This window comes from Nematostella vectensis, chromosome 3 (assembly GCF_932526225.1).
Source record: "Nematostella vectensis chromosome 3, jaNemVect1.1, whole genome shotgun sequence".
Taxonomy (NCBI): Eukaryota; Metazoa; Cnidaria; class Anthozoa; order Actiniaria; family Edwardsiidae; genus Nematostella; species Nematostella vectensis.
Window position 1 is genome coordinate 3,811,010 of NC_064036.1, and position 19,061 is coordinate 3,830,070.

The window sequence follows — 19,061 nt, forward strand, 5'->3', positions numbered from 1 at the left end:
GATGACACGATAATTCGAGCCTAGCTCACGCCGTTTAATCTAAGCCTTAGGGATGCCAGCCAGTGATCCCTACGGTTACCATAACGACACTGGTACCTGCCACATCCACACGGCTGAGCGACTTGCGCGCCGCAACCCGCGGAACACGGTAAGAACAAAATATATATAGTTTTATTTCAAGCTCAAACTTCTCATGCTAAAACTCATTCTAATTTTGTTATTTTCTTTGAAAATTCCTGTTCCAAAAGACCCTTCCGAGTATATTTGATTTATTTGTGAATATGTTTATCGTTCATCAAGTTCATATTATGATTAGGGTAGGACTTCTTTTATATAACTTCATAAGCTTCTAAGGTCTATTATTAAATAGTCTGACATATAAGTATTTCCTTGGATTTATTGTAAAAAATAGAAATAGACCTGGTGTAAATAAGGTTCATGATTTACGCTTGTCCTGACCTGCTATAGCATGTGAGGTTACGAGTAGAGGCTACGAGTAGAGGTGACGAGTAGAGGTTATGAGTAGTGGCTACGAGTAGAGGCGACGAGTAGAGCTTACGAGTAGAGGTGACGAGTAAAGGCTACGAGTAGAGGTGACGAGTAAAGGTGACGAGTAGAGGTTATGAGTAGAGGCTACGAGTAGAGGTTACGAGTAGAGGTTACGAGTAGAGGTTACGAGTAGAGGTGACGAGTAGAGTTTCATAGGGTAGGGTAGAGAGGGTGAATACTCTTTCTCGGAAAAAAAAATATTTAAAATATATATTTTAGAATTAAAGTTAATTAAGTTATTCTTCGCAACTAACGAAATCATATCTGTATAAGAAACTGGTATTTTATGGCTACTTTGGAAATGTTAGTAAAATATAAATATGAATGGGATAATTGCGGAGTACAGTGGTTAGATGAGCGGTAACTACTCATGTCTTGAATAAGTTTTTTTTTCTATTCTTGGAATATATTTCCTTTGCAAATAGATAACATTCATTCTTTGTTTAGAAAACTTAAGCAATTATGTATTTATTGACGTCGTGGAAATAAAGATTGTTCTCTTGCAGTGTACAGCATGACAAAGTCACATTCGCTGGCACAACGTCCCACTCGGTGGCGCTTGGAATTTTTATGCATGTTCAAGAAAGTCGGTGCATCAATTTTGATACAAAAACCCGAAAAATGTCGATCTTATGAAAACAATGTGTTAAAATCTATTTTTTTAGAAGCGAGATGGTTGGGATTTTTATTTGTCCATTTTGTCCTATTATTCAGACTTTTTCCTGTGTGCGTACAGATTATAATTTCTTATGGAAATTAAGTCTCAAATCAAAATTATTAGGAATCGCTTCTAGTCTCTAAATAAACTAGAATTGTTTTTATTTGCTAACATGTTTTTTTCTTGGTATTTGAATGTTTAATGAGGGGGCGTAAGGGTTTGCGGTGATGCGGCGGTTTTTCGTATTTTATTCTGCCGTATTGCGGTTTCTCTGGACTGTGCGGTTTACGGTTATTGACTTATTTTGGGGGTTTTGCGGTTTCTGGCGTTTTTCTGTGCGGTTTTCGCACCCTCTTACGCCCCCCTCTTTGAACTTTCAGCCTTTGAGATCGTCGACTTTGAAGCAACCGCGCGAAATATGGGACGAGTAGAAAACCACAGGGGGAGGGTAGGGACTTGAGTCCCCTGACAACTTAGGCACTGAGTGAAAAACTCTTAAAATTCTGTTAAACCGTTAACTAGACTACCCAAGCAATGCATTCCTTCACAAATACGCCACCAGGCAACCAAACATGGGGTAATTATCATACAACCGGCGGTATTTAGTGATAAATCATAACTTTAGTTTGAGTATTCGAACGAATAGGTAATATTCAATATGACGGTATTATATTAATATAGCGGTGTGACAGGTATTACTTTTATGAAAGTTAGAAGTTGATGTTACATCAAATGTTGTTATTTATTTAGTAAGAGCGAGGACCCAAAAAGGTTTTGGTTTGTAATTTTGTTAGAACTCTATCCCTAGAATTCTATCATTGTACATTCTATTCACTTTAGCGATGTTAACAACAATTGAAGGCTATGATATTCTAGTCCCAGTGTTTATGAAATTTATGACCAGTCTTATCTAAAATACTATAAATCGGCTTTCACGAATAACACCGGCCCTTTTCGTTTAAGTTTTTCTATCTCGACTTCGGTGATAATTTAGTACTTGAGATATAAGTATATAAGTAGCCGTCTTACCACCTTAAGCGATTATTGTCAATTTCGAGCGAAATTAGCATAACGTAAAATATGCGCGCTTTTTGTAGTAGTTGTATACATATATAAATCCCAGCAGTTGTACTGGAGCGGAACTGCCAGAGGGTTTATTGCACCTCCTGCGGTTCTTTTGCGTATTCTAGAAGCATCGAGACTATGTATATCTTTGGGAGTTCATCTGATCGCCTGTGTGAACTGTAGAACTTATCTCAGAGTTTAGGATCTCTGTTATATGCTCAGTGATATTTCGTTTATATTGTTTTTTTAATTTTTTATTAAGGTTTTAAACCTAATAAATACTAGAAACATTTTGTTAAACACCTTTTAGGTGTCGAAATATCCTGCTTAGCCGGCTATCTATTGTCTCAAGTGGGTTTCTTCGAGAATTACTCTTTTCTGACTTTCGGGATTCCTGTGGCGCGCTAAGAGATGGGGGAGGGGGAGAGTTCCAGCCCCCCACGGATTAAACGTGTTTGGAAAAGCCTGGTTCCTAATAACACCATAGTTTTAAGGAGACTTAGTATGATAACTAAACGAAGTATTCAGGTATTCGTTGTCAGAATACAACCGTTTGCTGTGAATATCAACCCAGGTGTCTGGGTCTATGCCGCAAGTGGAAAGTTATGTGACTTTTTGTTTGGAACTTTATTACTCCAACACCATATGGGATTTACGGATATAAACATCTCTATCAAAAAAAAATATTTTAGCTTTAAAACAGTTTCTGGCTCGACCCTGTATCCTTTATTACGTCACGTTCTTTTTTCCGTAAGATACGTTTTTTTACACATAGGACTGACGATGTTTTGTTTCGATAACAGTGACATCTTAACTGTCTCCCTATCGCTAGAAATTATGTCTGGGAAAGGCAATGCTCAACTCCTTATGCAAGCGAACAGATTGGCCCATTTGGCTTCTATAAAAAGAAATTGTGATCTTGCCTTTTCTTTTTCTTTTACCTTGTTTGTGACATGTCATGTTGTATTTGGTTAGTATACTCTTCAATGTCTGTTCTGTTCTCATCAGCAGATATGAGTAGTCTAGGGCTTCCAGGGGAACACAGCTTTCTTTCCCCTAGGGGGACCCACACCCTGCACCAAAGAGCTTTCCTCTTCTTCTGGCTGTCGGCGCTGTTGTTATGGGCTGTTAAAAGCCTGGTGCGAGCACTACACCTGCAGAGGCACTTCAATAAAAGTAAGTGACAGCAATGCTACATTGTGTAGTTCCAGAAAATATCCATACCCCCCCCCCGCCTATTGAGGGGGTCGGAGGTATGACCCCTCTGGAATTTCCAATCCCCTCAATGGGGGAGGGGGGGATGGATATTTTTTGGAACTACACATTACCCATTGATAACCCAATCATGATCGAAGTACCACGCGTTGCTGCTTAAGAGTCGACATTGTTGATCGGTGCTACCCATGGCCTATTCCCAGACCTTCTTACAAGGGTTTTTGATAGGGTTTTTATTGGTTAGAAAGATTTGTGACCTCACCCAGGCTGCCTCACGATTCATCTACAAGAACAGGAAGCCCTGTAAGAACGCCTGGGATTAGGTTGAGTGGTGCCCTTGGTTCCAGAGGCTCTCCCACTGCGGCAAACCCGGAGGCGATTGCAGACGAGTAATGAACAAATGCCGAAGAGTGACGAGCGATTGCCGACGAATGGCGAATGATTGCCGACGAGCGTGTCTTAGGCGCGAGAAGCTTCTTGGGACCAGAGTACCAAATGCGAGATGCTTGCCACCCAAAACGTTTATGGTCTTCTCTCACTCCGATAGTTGTCAGGATGTGGATGTCAAAAAGTTTCTGAGAGGTCCGTTCACGATTGTAACCGGTAGCGAGGAGGGATCTAGCTCATTTGTCACGCCCTGACATGCTTACGTCTCGACGTCTCTCATAATTAGTGACTTAAAAATGGGAAAGTGGAAAAGATATTGCTTATGTAAAAGAAAAGTGCTGTTGTTGATTTGCTGTCTTTTTTTTTTTACAGACCAAGAACATATTAAAATAGCCACTGTAGAAAACGGGCTAACGGCGAATCCAGCAAAGCATGAATCAAATTCAGTACCTGATGTAACAGAGAAAGAGCAAGTGGCGGAAACTGAAAAAGAACATAAGCCAGCGACACCAGCCAGCGATCGTCTGCCATTCGGGACCTTTCTCAAGTCCATTGCGCTGCTCGGGGCTATCATGTTTTACTTTTACATTTGCGACTACGATCACTTCTTTCCAGCGGGTACACGCGTGTACTCACGTGACGTGTTTGTGTTCCTGTACCTCGTTTTGATGGTCGTGGCTGTGTGTTTTACGACGCGCGAATGCAAGGATAAAATTCTAAATCGTGATCAGACCGAAGAATGGAAAGGGATCATGCAAGTCTTGTTTGTATGGTATCATTACTTCAAGGCTGCGGAGACGTATAACGCAATTCGTGTGTTTATCGCGGCTTACGTGTGGATGACTGGCTTCGGTGAGTATGTTATGTCAATACACCAAAAACTGGTATTCGACTTTCGTCTTACAAGAGTCGAATACCAGCTGTTGGTGTATCGTATTTATTCTTCTGGTTAACGATCACGACTATTTGGGCCTTTTGTATTGATTTGTTTATAGTCAACTTATACTGGCTAGTTTAGTTACGTATAGTCGACATATGCTTGACATAGATCTTTTTTTTTTTTCGCAAAAGATTTGAAGTTTTGATGCTTAGTTAACTCTTCTTACTGCGCATAAGCAGAATACCGCGGGCGATTAGTCTAAAATCTTATAACTAAACTTTCTACTGCAGGCAACTTCTCCTTCTTCTGGATTCGTCAGGACTTCAGCTTGTACCGCATGCTCAAGATGCTCTTTCGACTCAACTTTCTCGTGGTGATCACTTGCATCGTGACGACCAATGAGTATATGTTATACTACATTTGCCCCATGCATACCTTTTGGTTCCTCTCCGTCTACGCCATGATGAGACCGCTGTATAAACGGAACGCGGACCCCAAAGTCATGGCAGCGAAGTTCGGTATCTATTTTGTCCTCGTTTTCCTAATTTTTGATGTCTCCGGTGTAGGGGAAATGGTTTTCAAACCCTTCTACCCGATCCTAAGTTACCGTAAGTCCCTTCACGAGTGGATGTTTCGCGCCGGTCTAGATCACTACGCTACTTTTTTAGGAATGCTCTGTGCGTACTTTTATCCCAACTTCGAGAAATTCATGTCAAGTCTAGAACTCGAGGTCTGCGACCGAAAAACACAGGTAACCCATCTGCTCGTCAAGTTTGGCATAGCTGCTGCCTTGGTTACCTCGGTTGGATTTTGGTGGTGTCACGTGTTTGTCCTACCCAAGTTCGACTACAACAAGCTTCACCCATACTACTCATGCATTCCCCTTCTTGCGTACATCTATTTGCGCAACATCCTGCCATCCCTGCGAACTCGGTACATCCACATGTTCTGCTGGCTTGGCAGGATCACCCTTGAGACCTACATCTCCCAGCTTCACGTCTATCTGCAAGCGGACGCTAAGATGCTAATAGTCTACATCCCTGGCTACCCGCTGTTAAACTTTGCGCTAGCGACCGTTATTTACCTGTGCTTGTCGTATACGCTGTTCCACCTGACAGTAGACCTGAGTGCGTATCTCATCCCTAAAGACTTCAAACTCATGGGTAAAAGGTTGATAATGGGGTGTGGCTGGTTTGTAGGCTGCTATCTATGTGCAGCTGTCTTCTTGGTTTCCAAACCTTCCACTACATCCAATCTTTGAGGGTTAAATAGAGCACCTTCTTATTACATTAGAAGCATACGTTCTCTCAAACTTCCCCTAAAATCGTCTGCTAAATTCAAAGAAGTAGTTAGTTGCAGGGTTTTTTTACTTTTTCAAATTGCACTTTCTTGGATAGCACAAATACTAGCCGTAGAGATTTAGGAATATATATGTTAAGATCTTGGTTCTCGTTTGCTTCCGCACGGGAACTTATGGGCTCGATAATTTTTAATTGTTTTATGACCGAAAATTGAAGCGAGGCCCCATAAGTTTCCTAGAGGCCCAAGCACAAACGAGAACAATAAGCTCTTATACAGCATTTTAAGAAAATTTGTAATCACAAAGTGTTGGGTAGTTCTCATAGAGGGCCGTACGGGGATTTACTGCAAAATATTGGGAGAGCGCGTATCAGTGTAGCTATATATAATAAAAGGGATATGTGACTTAGAAATATACCAAACCTTTTTGGCACACACTAATGGGGTCACGGTATCTCGACCAAAACCACAGGGTAGGTTTCGATGAGGGGAAGGGAAGAAAATCATTTGAATTTAAATTTTAAAACAGCTTTGGGTAATATTACTGACTCAAATAAAGCTTTACAAAAAGTTTATTCAACCGCTATTTCGAGTTTTTTTTTACTTTCCGGCCAGCGGAGAGCAGATAAACAATACGCATGCGCTAGCAGTTGAAGCTTTCGTACCAGAGTCGTACGTTTCTACTTAAAAATCATATCAAGCAATCCCTTAAGAAAAAAAAGTATTTTTTCTAGACTGTTCGGCACATTCCTACCATAATACCACATCAATACCATATTTGGGAGTGCGCGTCATTTTTGGGAGTGCGCGTCATTTTTTCAACTTTTTATCGCCCTAGGACAGTGTAAGTGGAAAATGTCTTCGTAAACTGGCCGCCATCTTAAAAAGAGTCCCAGAACATGACTTTTGCCTCGAGCGGGAGCTATAATAATGACAACGCGCGTAGCTATAAGGGGAGGGGGGATGGATGCACAGACATCAACCCTCAAACACAAAAAGGTGGCCTACTTATTGAATGACTGAAGGATAATCAAATATCATACATTTCCATTTGGTATCTATGCCTGCGCACCTCCCACCCGCCGCAATTCTTGTCTGCGCGCCTGCGATGATGTTCAACATCATCATTGTGTTGTGCTGTTATCAATGGACAGCGGTGAGCACGTCTTAAGATGAACGTCTCAGACTCATAATCGAGCTTGATATAAGTGCCTCGCTATGCCATACATCTCTGTCAGACGAATGGCTGAGTCTCTCTCATTAGCCATTCCCATGCTTGGTCTTTCTTCTGGCGACGAAGCTCTTTCCCTATGACGACTCGAGTGCGGAGGTTGTATTTGTTTAGCCATTCGATCTGAAAATAATCATTTATATGCCATCGTGAGAATATAGAAAATACCATATAAATGATTAACAGGCACGTGTAACCTAAATTTAAAGATAGAAGTCTGTTTCTAAGAATAATTCCCAGGATCACTTTTATTGGCCACGGGGATCCGTTCTCTTGGGTCATTTTCTCTTGTTACCGTATGGCTCATCGGGGGGGGGGACTTAGGGTTTTGCGGTATTGGCCCTTTGTTTGTACGAGATTGCGGTAAACGAGTAAAACACTGCGAGATGTGAGATTTTGCTTTTTAAACGGCGGTGTTGCGGTAAGAAAATTAAAATATTGCGGTGTTGCCATGTTAACGGGATGTTGCGCATGCTCTTCAAAACCTCGTCCGTCTGTGCGTTATGGGATATTTTCGAAAATTTGTGCGGTATTGCGGTAATTAGACTCCCCAATGCCCCCCTCACCACACCCTAGCATTTGTATGAGATGTAAGGAAAGGAGAAAGGAGCAAAATGAAGAATCCTCCTAGTGAAACATTTCAATATTGCCCCGGTCTCCTATTAGTGTGTTCTCACATTCTCACTCCTCTGCCCCCCCACCCTTTATTCCGCCTTTGAGCTTATTTCTTACCTGTGATGGCCTGAGTAGTGACACGTTGATCAGCTTGCGTTGGAATGGTACCTGAGACCAACACTTTGATTATTGGCCCAAAAAAAATTCATAATGGACACCAAATAACATGATAGAAGTACAGTGTGGTACTTACATATATGATGGGCTCAAACATCAGGTAATCCATTCCATTGAAATTATACTGAAAGACATTTATCAGCGGAAGTGTAGTGTTATTGGATAAAGATCATTACCAAAAGAGGTCCAAATACGACGATGCACAATACAGGAAACAAATCATGATCAATCGATGAGGGAACATACCGGTGTGTTTGCAGACTGCACAAGCACTGCGCTTTCCAGGCGAACTCCAAATTGACCATCTTCATAGTATCCTGGCTCTGAGAAAAAAATGGCAACCCTCCAATTGCACATTCCCGGTTACAAAAGGACAAATCGAGTCGGTTTACTGTGAACTGTCCTTACCGTCGGATAGGATCATGCCCTTTGTCAGTTTCTTCTCTTCGTCGCTTGGGAACCCAGGGGATATGCACTGGGGCCCTATCAAAAGTACCCTATTTTATTACTGTAATATTGCCCATTTATTTACTGTCGAATACCTTGTGATTCTATAACAGTTGGACATGACGAATATCGTTATTTATAAGAGAAAATAGCACAAAGAACTATGAGCAATCTGTTAAATACCTTCGTGCACGTTGAGGAAGTGTCCTATTCCGTGGCCCGTCCCGTGCCTGTAGTCGAGCCCCACCCTCCACAGGGGCTCCCGTGCAAAGATATCCAGCGCGCGACCTGTACCATCACACAACGGGGAGACGTTTGTGACGTCATATCCGCAAAAGTTGCCTAATCACCACCCTGCTAGCCGGCTTTCATTCAGGGTTTATCAGTAAATCTTTGTTTTCGAACGCGAAAAGGCAAAAGTTCACCGGGTACATATGGATATCGACCCAGTGCACCTCCTCCCTTTGTGCGCCACAGGGTTTCTAGTGACCGAGCAGCGTGCATGCCGATCCCTTTGTGAACCCCAGTTTTCCTAATTTCCATATACGAGTACGCAGGCTATAATTTAACGTGATTCTGACTAAGACTAGAACCACATTGCACTTGGGTTTGTTAATTTTCTTAGTTTGTAAAGAAAGCCCTTCTCTAATAAACGCCTCCTATCTAATGAACGCCTCCCCCAGGACCGTTGTGATTTAATAAACGCCTCGGGCGTTTATTAGATCATTTACGCCACAGTACTTTTTACAGGTAGGCAAGTACTAACCCATGCAAGTACTGTATGCAAAGCTTTATATGTAACTAATATGAACGGTTATATCCCTTCATCTATTCTTTGAACTCGTTATGCTGAAACTGACATGCCCATGACATGAATGACTAAATGAAATGAATGGATGACTCGCAGAAATAAAAGCAGTCTTACCATATGTGTCATTTGGAAAAATCGCCATGGCAATGTCCAGATGGCCCATTAGCACCCTTGTATAGCAATCCTGAGAATAACGAAAACAGCAAAACAAACAAAAAGTATAAACAACCTGACATCTTACTACTGATGTCTATATCTGGTGCTTTTGGGGTGCCAAATGGTTTTTCCGAGTTGTGTCAGCTTTACTTACAATCTGGTGCTGTGTTGGTGTGCCAAAATGGACTGTTCGCGTGGTGTCAGTTGTACCATCCCTGAAAAGAACAATCATAAAGTATACAGGTCTATAAGGAAATAACAAATGATAATAAGGATGGTGATGATGATTTCATAAAGATAATGATGATGTTGATGCTGAAGGTGGCGGTGATAGTGATGACGATGATGATGGTGTTGATGACGACGATGATGATGGTGGCCATGGCGGTGATGGTGATGGTGATAAGGATGGTGGTGGTGGTTGTGGTGATGATGATAACAAATAATGATAAGGATGGCGGCAGTGGTTGTGGTGATGATGATGATAAAATGATGATGATGAAGCGAAGATATCATATCTCGTACAAGTACGAAAAGAACAATCATAAGAGTATACAGGTCTATAAGGAAATAAATACGAAAAGAACAATCATAAGAGTATACAGGTCTATAAGGAAATAACGAATGATAATAAGGATGGTGATGATGATTTCATAAAGGTGATGATAATGTTGATGCTGAAGGTGGCGGTGATAGTGATGACGATGATGATGGTATTGATGACGACGATGATGATGGTGGCGATGGCGGTGATGGTGATAAGGATGGTGGTGGTGGTTGTGGTGATGATGATAACAAATAATGATAAAGATGGCGGCAGTGGTTGTGGTGATTATGATGATAAAATGATGATGATGAAGCGAAGATATCATATCTCGTACAAATACTGTCCACCGGTGTCCAGGAGATAGAGTCCATCTTTTGTAATCTTTGTGTTGGTGAATTCATTCGCCCTTAACAAAAACAAGCATAACATGTAAGAAAACATGAAAAAAGATTAACATTTCACTATATACCGCTAAGGCACCTACTTGTAATGAATGATGGCACTGTTGGCGCCAAATCCAGAAATAGTTGCAAAACTTGGACTAATGAAATTATCTTGCTTTCTGCAATTAAAGGCATTTCTGTCGTCACACAAATTGTTGGCTATTCTCTTGTGTTATATAATCAATTGAAACACCTTTCATGTTCTCACAGCTCAGGATTATACATACTTTCGGAATTCAAGGAGCTGGTCTTCTGCCGTGATTTCAGTCAGGTTGTTATTGCCCTTTTCCACCTGAAAGGACGAGTAATGAAAAGAGTAATTTAAAACAAGATAGCGATTTGATTCACAGTGGTGAATGCAGTCGTTAGAAGAGGTGCACAAGTGAGAGTTTCTTCCACTAGTTCAAAAACACGATAACTTCCCTCGAACTGATAACTCGATTCCCTGTTGGCCCGAACTGAGATCGTCTAGCCCAGAAACCTAACTAACTAGCTCCCCCTATCGAACCTATCCTTTGTTTCAATTGGCTATATTTCACCCAGCTTACTCGAACAGTTTTTTCGTTCAATTGGCAATATGCTTTGTTATATCTTTTATAGTTGTAGAAAGAACGCACATGAAATTTTCCAAGTTAAGTTACTTTATAAAAACTAAAACCTGGTTCTTTTTGCATCAATAACCATACCGATGCAGGCCTCGGTTATTGGGGGCACGATACAGAAACATCAAGTAAAGGGCACGATACAGAAACATCAAGTAAATATTGCGGGGCAGCCTTGCCCCTACTGGTCATGTCCTTATAAATTTTTGAAAATATTGGGAGTGATGTCCCCAATGGCAAGCTTCCTGCTTCGGCCCTGATCCCGCGATGCATGCACATCCTTCTAGTTACCAGTACCTCTCGTTCAAGCCAATCCAAGTATTCGCTAATCACGACTGCGTCACGTATCTGAAGAGCAAAAGAAGATTGATTAGTGCAGCGCAATATGATTGTACTGTCCTTGTTAGGTTACCCTGCAGAGCTTTCTTCTTGTTTCTTTCGCGTTCTCGACACAAACAAACAAAAACGTGAAAGAACAGGCACGCGACACGGATAAGTGAACTGATAGAAAACTTTGAAACAAACATAGGAAGAAAGCTCTGCTAGCAGGGTATAGTAAGCGTTATGGTGAATGGTTGACTTACGTTTGCTCTTTTCATACCCGCGATCTCTACTTCATTCTTGATTGATTTCGGTAAAGCAATCGGTGATTCTACTATCGTGTACTTCCCCTATAATGTAAGATATCTGAATAAGCTTATAAACAAGATATAAAAACGAGTTTTTTCAACATTACCAGTGGGATGACCATCTTCAGTGCGTAGTTACAATAGGGAGTGAGCTGAAAGGTAAAACAACATCTTAATTATTACTTTAGTTTTCAAAATACTGCAAATACTGCCGACGATTTTCTTCACTCAAAACCCTTGAAGAGTTTTCATTGGCCAGAACTGAAATGGTATACAATCACCCCACCACTCCGCTGACTAAATATCCCGTAGGTTTGAATTATGGAATCCAAAAAGCGGTTTTTTTATTTGTTGCAACAATTGTTGACGAGAGTTCGCAGAATTTCGAAAAACGCAGTAAAACACCTGAGACTGTAATGCCTGGTGCACACTAGTGACATAACGACATGGGCGCGTGCACCCTTATGTCCATAAGTTCAAGTGTGAATGGTTCGACATTTTGATATAAGCTCAATATAACGACATGAACATAGCGACATAAAAGAATAAAACATGTTTTTTTCTTTTATACGACATAAAAGAAAAAACATGTTGTTTTTTTCCTTTTATACGTCGTCCATGTAGTTATGTCGGGTTAAAAGTGCGTACGCCTAGGTTGTTATGACGTTATGTCGCTAGTGTGCACTAGGCATTAAAGCTGTAAAAGGGTGAAGGGGAACAAAGTGTAGCAAGGAAAACAATAACTTGAAAGCATCTAGAAAAGGAGGGAACAGTATATCCAGTGGGGAAGGATGAAATTAAAGCTATGACAGTGCCGTAGCTGGCTTTAAAATAATGGTGGGGTGGGGGGCACATGCCCCCAGTGCCCCACCCCCTGCTACGGCCCTGTATGATATATGCCAACAAAGTACGATTTCCCATAAAGAAATGTTAAAAGTTGACACTTTTTATCATTCTATATAATATTTTTGTCACTCAAGGCTTCGCCACTGTTTTTTACCCGTCTTACCCAGATATTTGCTTTAGGCTTCAGACCTTCTTTCTCCACATCGTCTAAGACAGCTTCATAAGGCTTGATTTTGACGCACATTGACACAGCCTCGCAGTCATCCGCTCCGAGTTGCTCCCTCACGTCAGGGGTGACTTTACGATTATCTATATAGAGTCTACATGTAAAGGTATGGACCAAAGTGAGTTATCTATAGAGTCTTACATGTAAAGGTATGGACCAAAGTGAGTTATCTATAGATTCTTACATGTAAAGGTATGGACCAAAGTGAGTTATCTATAGATTCTTACATGTAAAGGTATGGACCAAAGTGAGTTATCTATAGAGTCTCACATGTAAAGGTATGGACCAAAGTGAGTTATCTATATAGAGTCTACATGTAAAGGTATGGACCAAAGTGAGTTATCTATATAGAGTCTTACATGTAAAGGTATGGACCAAAGTGAGTTATCTATATAGAGTCTTACATGTAAAGGTATGGACCAAAGTGAGTTATCTATATAGAGTCTACATGTAAAGGTATGGACCAAAGTAGTTTCCAATAGAAGATCCGCCCAATAACACATGAAGACCAAAAAAATTGAAAATACTTCCAGTTAGTTCCCTAAAAGGGACCCCCTCCGCATTTCATGAACGGCTTAGGCTTTGACCATCAAACTTACAGATAATGAGTACCAGGATGCAAAGAATCGCCACGCCCTATTATGGACGTCATAAATATGATGTCTAGCTATTCTTTCAAATATTGCCTAAATAATATCATATATCGGGTTGAAATCATTTTGCGTTATTTAGATATGTCAAAATCAACCTTTTAACGGCTTTACAATACAAAAAGGCCATAAAAACGTTTATAATCAATTTCTTTGTAAGAATTTTGGCCATCTTGGATCCGCCATCTTGGATTTTTGCAAAAGAAAAAAAAAATCTGGAACTATTACAAAAAAAAGTATTTGCATGCATTTATTACTGCTCATAGTAATGCATAATATTAGCTTTTAAAGTGTCATCTAGTAAATCTAGAGACATTTTTAACAACAGCTTTGAGATTTACCCACCCCTCCCCACAAAATATCCGAGGTAAAAAATTCTAGCACTGTTATGAAACTTGTCACCTAAACAAACTTATAAAGTAAAAAGAGGCATTTAAATCTGAGAAACAGGACCAAAATATGAAAAATTCACTACTTTTTAGTTTTTCGGAAACCTGTGTGAAAAAACGGTTGCCATGGTAACATGGAGCGTCTCCTCGAAGTCACCAAGTTTTAGCCTGTTAGCTGCTATGGTTCAGAAGTTATAGCAATCTTCCCGGAAGGTGGGCTTAAAGAGCCCCCCCCCCCCCCCCTAGTCTGAATAGGGTTAAGGGATGTTGACGGTCTGGTATTTTTTTACCGGACAAAGTCGGAGGGGTGAACATTAAGAGGCACTCCGGGCAATGACTATTTCATACAGCTTTTACTGTTGTGTGTTTTGGTTCTGTTTATATTATGCATGAAGAAAGATCGAGAGGTAGAATGAGGTGAGGTACATACGTAGCTGAAGACTGTGTGATGACCGAGTATGAGAAGAAGACCGGAGAAAAAGAAATGTCGCCACCACGAAGATTATAAATCCCTGAAAACAAACCAGAACACCGAAACGTCATGAAACTGAACAATGATGACATGATGGTGGTTTCGAGGAAGGAAAGGGGGTACCTGGTTTTTGACACAGAGCACCGTTTAATATGAATGCAAACAGTTTAAAAATGTAAAATTTCGTCTCTTAGCACATATTAAGGTTTATGTAAAAACCGTACATTCATGTTAAAAAATGCAAGCACCCGTCCTACTGCCCCTCCCCGTCCGCCGCCCCTGTTATCGACAATTAGGTTTGTTCTATCTAACAGTAGTTGAAGTTCAGTGAAAATAATTAATCAATTACATGCTATTTCGTCTAGTGCTTGTAGAACAATCGCTGTGGTGGATTTTTTGGACATTTTTAAACGAAGATCTCGTAGTTTGTCTTGCCATGGTTGCCCTGGAGAATAAAGCAAACGTGACAAATTGTGTAAACTGTTGTCATTGGCGGGGAAGAAGGGAAGGGTGATGATGACGATGATAAAGTCACTGCTGCTGATGAGGATGATGATGATGAGGATGATGATCGGAGTTATTACCTGTGAACTGTAATCCAAGTGAGTAAATGGGTTTAACAGCAAATAATTCTGGCTGTTCTTTCCAGATCAAGTCTATCAAGTTCTTCTTGATTGGGACAAGAACTATCCCCATATCCTTCAGATTCTGACAAAAAATAATACTTTTAACTGAAAGAAACACTAACAACACGCAATGAAATTAATTTACAATAAGCTAACAAATTAACCTTAAAAAAGAATAATACCTTAGATAATTTGTTCCAGTCGCCTACAAAGAATAAAAAATAATGATAATTTGGTTACTCACATTAGCCTAGCCGCTTACTAACCTGGCAACATAATTAGATGCTGTTGCCACTATCTTGTTGCCAGGTTAATTATAGTAAGCGGCTGTACACAGGCTATATATATACTCACATATAGATAGCAAAAACGGCCATACTCACATATAGATAGCAAAAACGGATCGACTCCCACGCGTGAACCGACTTGTAACTTCTGTTTCGTAAAAAGAATTAGATATTACTTCCTTCACAATCATATAGAATAGTTAGTTCTTTACTACAAACCTCAGCTAGCCACTCCGAAAACTTTGGCGTATCTGGGAGCCCTAAAGAAAGGCAAGGAGAAAGTGTTAAACGGCTGATATACGCTAAGCAAGTCCCCACGTAGTGGCAAAAAAATTTCAAAAGAGAAGACCATATTCGCTTGCGTGTGATGGATCGAATGGCTTTCTCACGTTTAGGTAAATCATGTGTTCTGTGCAAAGAAGTGCACTTCTACACCGCACCCGTCCTGTCTTATATCTATTGACCGTTGTACATTTTCTCCTTTTATTTTGAATCACCAGGTTAGATCTCATAGATTGTTGGTGCATCATTTATCTCAAAGGAGGGGAGGTGGGTCAACGAAAGTCTTGAGAGATGCTTGCGTTGTTAACCTTACCCTCCTTCTGGAGCTTCCAGTTACAGTCCATTTCCATCTCCGCCTGTAGAAAGTACCGACCGTCTGTCCACAAAGCAGCGCTTGCCACCGTCACTATGGCCATACCTGTGACCTCGGGAAAAACCTGTAGTCAGGCGAGGCGGCATAGGGGGGGGGGGGGGTAGGCGAGGCGGCATAGGGGGGTCAGGCGAAGGCGGAATGGGGGGGGGGGGGGGGTCAGGCGAGACGGCATAGGGGGAGGGGGGTCAGGCGAGACGGCATAGGGGGAGGGGGGTCAGGCGAGACGGCATAGGGGGAGGGGGCTCAGGCGAGACGGCATAGGGGGTGGGGGGTTCAGGCGAGGCGGAATGGGGGAGAGGAGGTCAGGCGAGGCGGCGTAAGGGGGTCAGACGAGGCGGCATAGGGGGGTAGGCGAGGCGGAATGGGGGGGTTAGGCGAGGCGGCATAGGGGGGGGGGGGTAGGCGAGGCGGAATGGGGGTGGGGTTCAGGCGAGGCGGCATAGGGGGTGGGGGGTTCAGGTGAGGCGGCATGGGGGAGGGGGGTTCAGGCGAGGCGGCATAGGGGGGTGGGGGTCAGGCGAGGCGGCATGGGGGTGGGGGGTTCAGGCGAGGCGGCATAGGGGGGTGGGGGTCAGGCGAGGCGGCATAGGGGGGTGGGGGTCAGGCGAGGCGGCATGGGGGTGGGGGGTTCAGGCGAGGCGGCATAGGGGGGTGGGGGTCAGGCGAGGCGGCATAGGGGGGTGGGGGTCAGGCGAGGCGGCATAGGGGGGTGGTGTTTCAGGCGAGGCGGCATAGGGGGGTGGGGGTCAGGCGAGGCGGCATAGGGGGGTGGGGGTCGGGCGAGGCGGCATAGGGGGGTGGGGGGTTCAGGCGAGGCGGCATAGAGGGGTGGGGGGTTCAGGCGAGGCGGCATAGGGGGGTGGGGGTCAGGCGAGGCGGCATAGGGGGTGGGGGGTTCAGGCGAGGCGGCATGGGGGGGTGGGGGTCAGGCGAGGCGGCATGGGGGGGTGGGGGTCAGGCGAGGCGGCATGGGGGGGTGGGGGTCAGGCGAGGCGGCATAGGGGGGTGGGGGTCAGGCGAGGCGGCATAGGGGGGTGGGGGTCAGGCGAGGCGGCATAGGGGGGTGGGGGGTTCAGGCGAGGCGGCATGGGGGTGGGGGTCAGGCGAGGCGGCATGGGGGGGTGGGGTTCAGGCGAGGCGGCATAGGGGGGTGGGGTTCAGGCGAGGCGGCATGGGGGGGTGGGGTTCAGGCGAGGCGGCATAGGGGGGTGGGAGGTTCAGGCGAGGCGGCTTAGGGGGGTGGGGTTTCAGGCGAGGCGATGCTTTCGATACAACGGAAGCAGCGTTGTTGATTACATAATTGTAAATAATGAAAGTTTAGACATTGTTGATTATTTCATTGTGAATCCGCTTGAGCCACACCTGACTGATCACTGTTCGCTTTCATGCAGTCTAAACCTGAAATTTACATTTAAACAAAAGGATAATTCAGAAAACGTACAACTAAGTGAGCTCAAAAGATTGCGCTGGAATAACGAGATCAGTAGCGAGTCAAAGCTATTGTTCGAGTCCGAAGAAGTGCAAACAAATTTAAATGCGGCTTTAAATAATAATTGCGTAGACACATCAGTAGATCTTTTTACAGAAACGCTCTTATCCGCATGCGAAAACGCAGGACTGCGCTACCAAAACAATGACATTAAAGAGAGCAGCGTTAACAAAATGTGGTTCGACAAGGAATGTAAAAATGAAAAAGAAAATTTACGCTCACTAGGCAAATTACTTTCAAAGCAGCCTGACCAACGCGAGCTAGGAGCCGTCTTGAAGGAAAAAAAGAAGTCTTTTAAAAAACTCTGTAGGCGGAAAAAGTATACGCATTATAATAATATAGTAAACAGTATCGATTTCAGAAACTCTAAAAACACTTGGAAACAAATAAATAGGATTTTCAACAGCAATACACATAAACAATCACATCAAATTAGACCCGAAGAAGCTGCTGTTTTTCATCAGCACTTCGAACAATTAAACGCGACAATAGAATCACAAAATACAATGGAAGAAGTAGAAAAAACGCGAATAAACAATAGGCAAGGGCCATTGGATCACGAATTCACGGAACTCGAAATAACTAACGCCATAAAAAGTCTAAAAACGGGTAAAGCACCCGGCGCTGATAATATTTTAAACGAAGTATTAAAGTGCGGCGAAGAAACTCTGAAAAAGCCATTACAAATTTTGTTTAATAAAATTTTGAATAGTGGGGAATACCCATCTAGCTGGAGTTATGGTCTGATAGTACCGATCCTGAAAAAAGGAGATCCTAGTAAACCGGAAAATTTTAGAGGTATTACCTTACTCTCGTCACTAGGAAAAGTTTTCACATCCATAATGAACAACAGATTGTACAATTACCTTGTCGAAAGAAAAATAATCAAACCTGAGCAGGGAGGATTCAGAAAAGAGCATGGAACAGTGGATAGTATTTTCATCCTAAAATCTTTGATTGACAAATACGTTAAAGCAAAGCCAAAAAAGAAACAAAACTTCCTATTTACGTGTTATGTTGATTTCAGTAAAGCTTTCGACAGAGTACCAAGACACAAACTTTTTGATAAGCTAGAGCGTTCAGGCGTAACAGGGCGATTTCTTGAAGTTTTGAAATCAATTTACACAAATGATAAGTCCTCAGTCAAAATTAGAAATCTGTTAACGCCAGCCTTTAGGTGTTACAACGGAGTGAAACAGGGATGTATGATTTCCCCGACACTATTTAATTTTTATCTCAGCAGCTTGTCCGAGGAACTAAATACAGTAAGTAATTGCAACGATGTCGAACTCAATTCACGACCTATTAGTTGTTTACTTTATGCCGACGATTTGGTAATCGTCTCGAAGACTGCCACGGGGCTACAAAAATATTTAGACAAACTAAGCGAATTTTGTGATGAAGCAAAACTCACTGTTAATCTAGAAAAAACTAAGATAATGATATTTAATAACTCTAGGAAAACAATGAACAACTATCTCTTTAAATACAGAAACAGTAAAGTTGACATTGTCAAGTCATATAAATACCTTGGGGTGCATTTTAGCACCTTTGGGAACTTCAGCCTAGCAAAGCAAGAAATAAAGAAGGTCGGACTAAAAGCTTTGTATAAGCTTCGAAAAGAAATGGGAAACCACTTTAGAGACAAAATAACTCTAACACTTAGGCTCTTTGATACCCTTGTAACCCCAATTCTATTATATAGTAGCG

General features: G+C 42.4%; 2 protein-coding genes across 6 annotated transcripts in view; one reads left to right on the forward strand and one right to left on the reverse strand.

Annotated features, from left to right (window-relative positions):
• Positions 1-6,628, forward strand: LOC5514202 (protein REDUCED WALL ACETYLATION 3). 5 transcript variants are annotated; one of them, XM_032383834.2, is made up of 4 exons: positions 1-148; positions 3,281-3,448; positions 4,247-4,726; positions 5,045-6,628. In XM_032383834.2, exons 2-4 carry the CDS (start codon positions 3,286-3,288, stop codon positions 6,013-6,015), a joined length of 1,614 nt encoding a protein of 537 aa, XP_032239725.2. In that variant the 5' UTR covers positions 1-148; positions 3,281-3,285; the 3' UTR covers positions 6,016-6,628. The 5 variants fall into 5 exon arrangements, with proteins under 5 accessions (XP_032239725.2, XP_001634400.3, XP_032239723.2 ...); XM_001634350.3 differs by having other exon boundaries at positions 23-148; positions 3,284-3,448; XM_032383832.2 differs by lacking the exon at positions 1-148 and adding an exon at positions 1,641-1,784.
• Positions 6,610-19,061, reverse strand: part of LOC5514205 (xaa-Pro aminopeptidase 1) — a 26,487-nt gene continuing 14,035 nt past the window's right edge. The window contains exons 5-26 of the mRNA XM_048725070.1: positions 15,803-15,907; positions 15,427-15,467; positions 15,304-15,355; positions 15,103-15,125; positions 14,879-15,002; positions 14,644-14,739; positions 14,253-14,334; positions 12,721-12,877; positions 11,819-11,863; positions 11,667-11,753; positions 11,380-11,430; positions 10,708-10,772; positions 10,522-10,599; positions 10,372-10,443; positions 9,645-9,705; positions 9,449-9,518; positions 8,707-8,811; positions 8,485-8,559; positions 8,323-8,399; positions 8,153-8,200; positions 8,017-8,067; positions 6,610-7,407 (exon numbers count right to left, since the gene is read on the reverse strand). Coding sequence (XP_048581027.1) covers positions 7,288-7,407; positions 8,017-8,067; positions 8,153-8,200; positions 8,323-8,399; positions 8,485-8,559; positions 8,707-8,811; positions 9,449-9,518; positions 9,645-9,705; positions 10,372-10,443; positions 10,522-10,599; positions 10,708-10,772; positions 11,380-11,430; positions 11,667-11,753; positions 11,819-11,863; positions 12,721-12,877; positions 14,253-14,334; positions 14,644-14,739; positions 14,879-15,002; positions 15,103-15,125; positions 15,304-15,355; positions 15,427-15,467; positions 15,803-15,907 — 1,685 coding nt within the window. The 3' untranslated portion in view covers positions 6,610-7,287. The remainder of the gene's footprint in view (positions 7,408-8,016; positions 8,068-8,152; positions 8,201-8,322; positions 8,400-8,484; positions 8,560-8,706; positions 8,812-9,448; positions 9,519-9,644; positions 9,706-10,371; positions 10,444-10,521; positions 10,600-10,707; positions 10,773-11,379; positions 11,431-11,666; positions 11,754-11,818; positions 11,864-12,720; positions 12,878-14,252; positions 14,335-14,643; positions 14,740-14,878; positions 15,003-15,102; positions 15,126-15,303; positions 15,356-15,426; positions 15,468-15,802; positions 15,908-19,061) is intronic.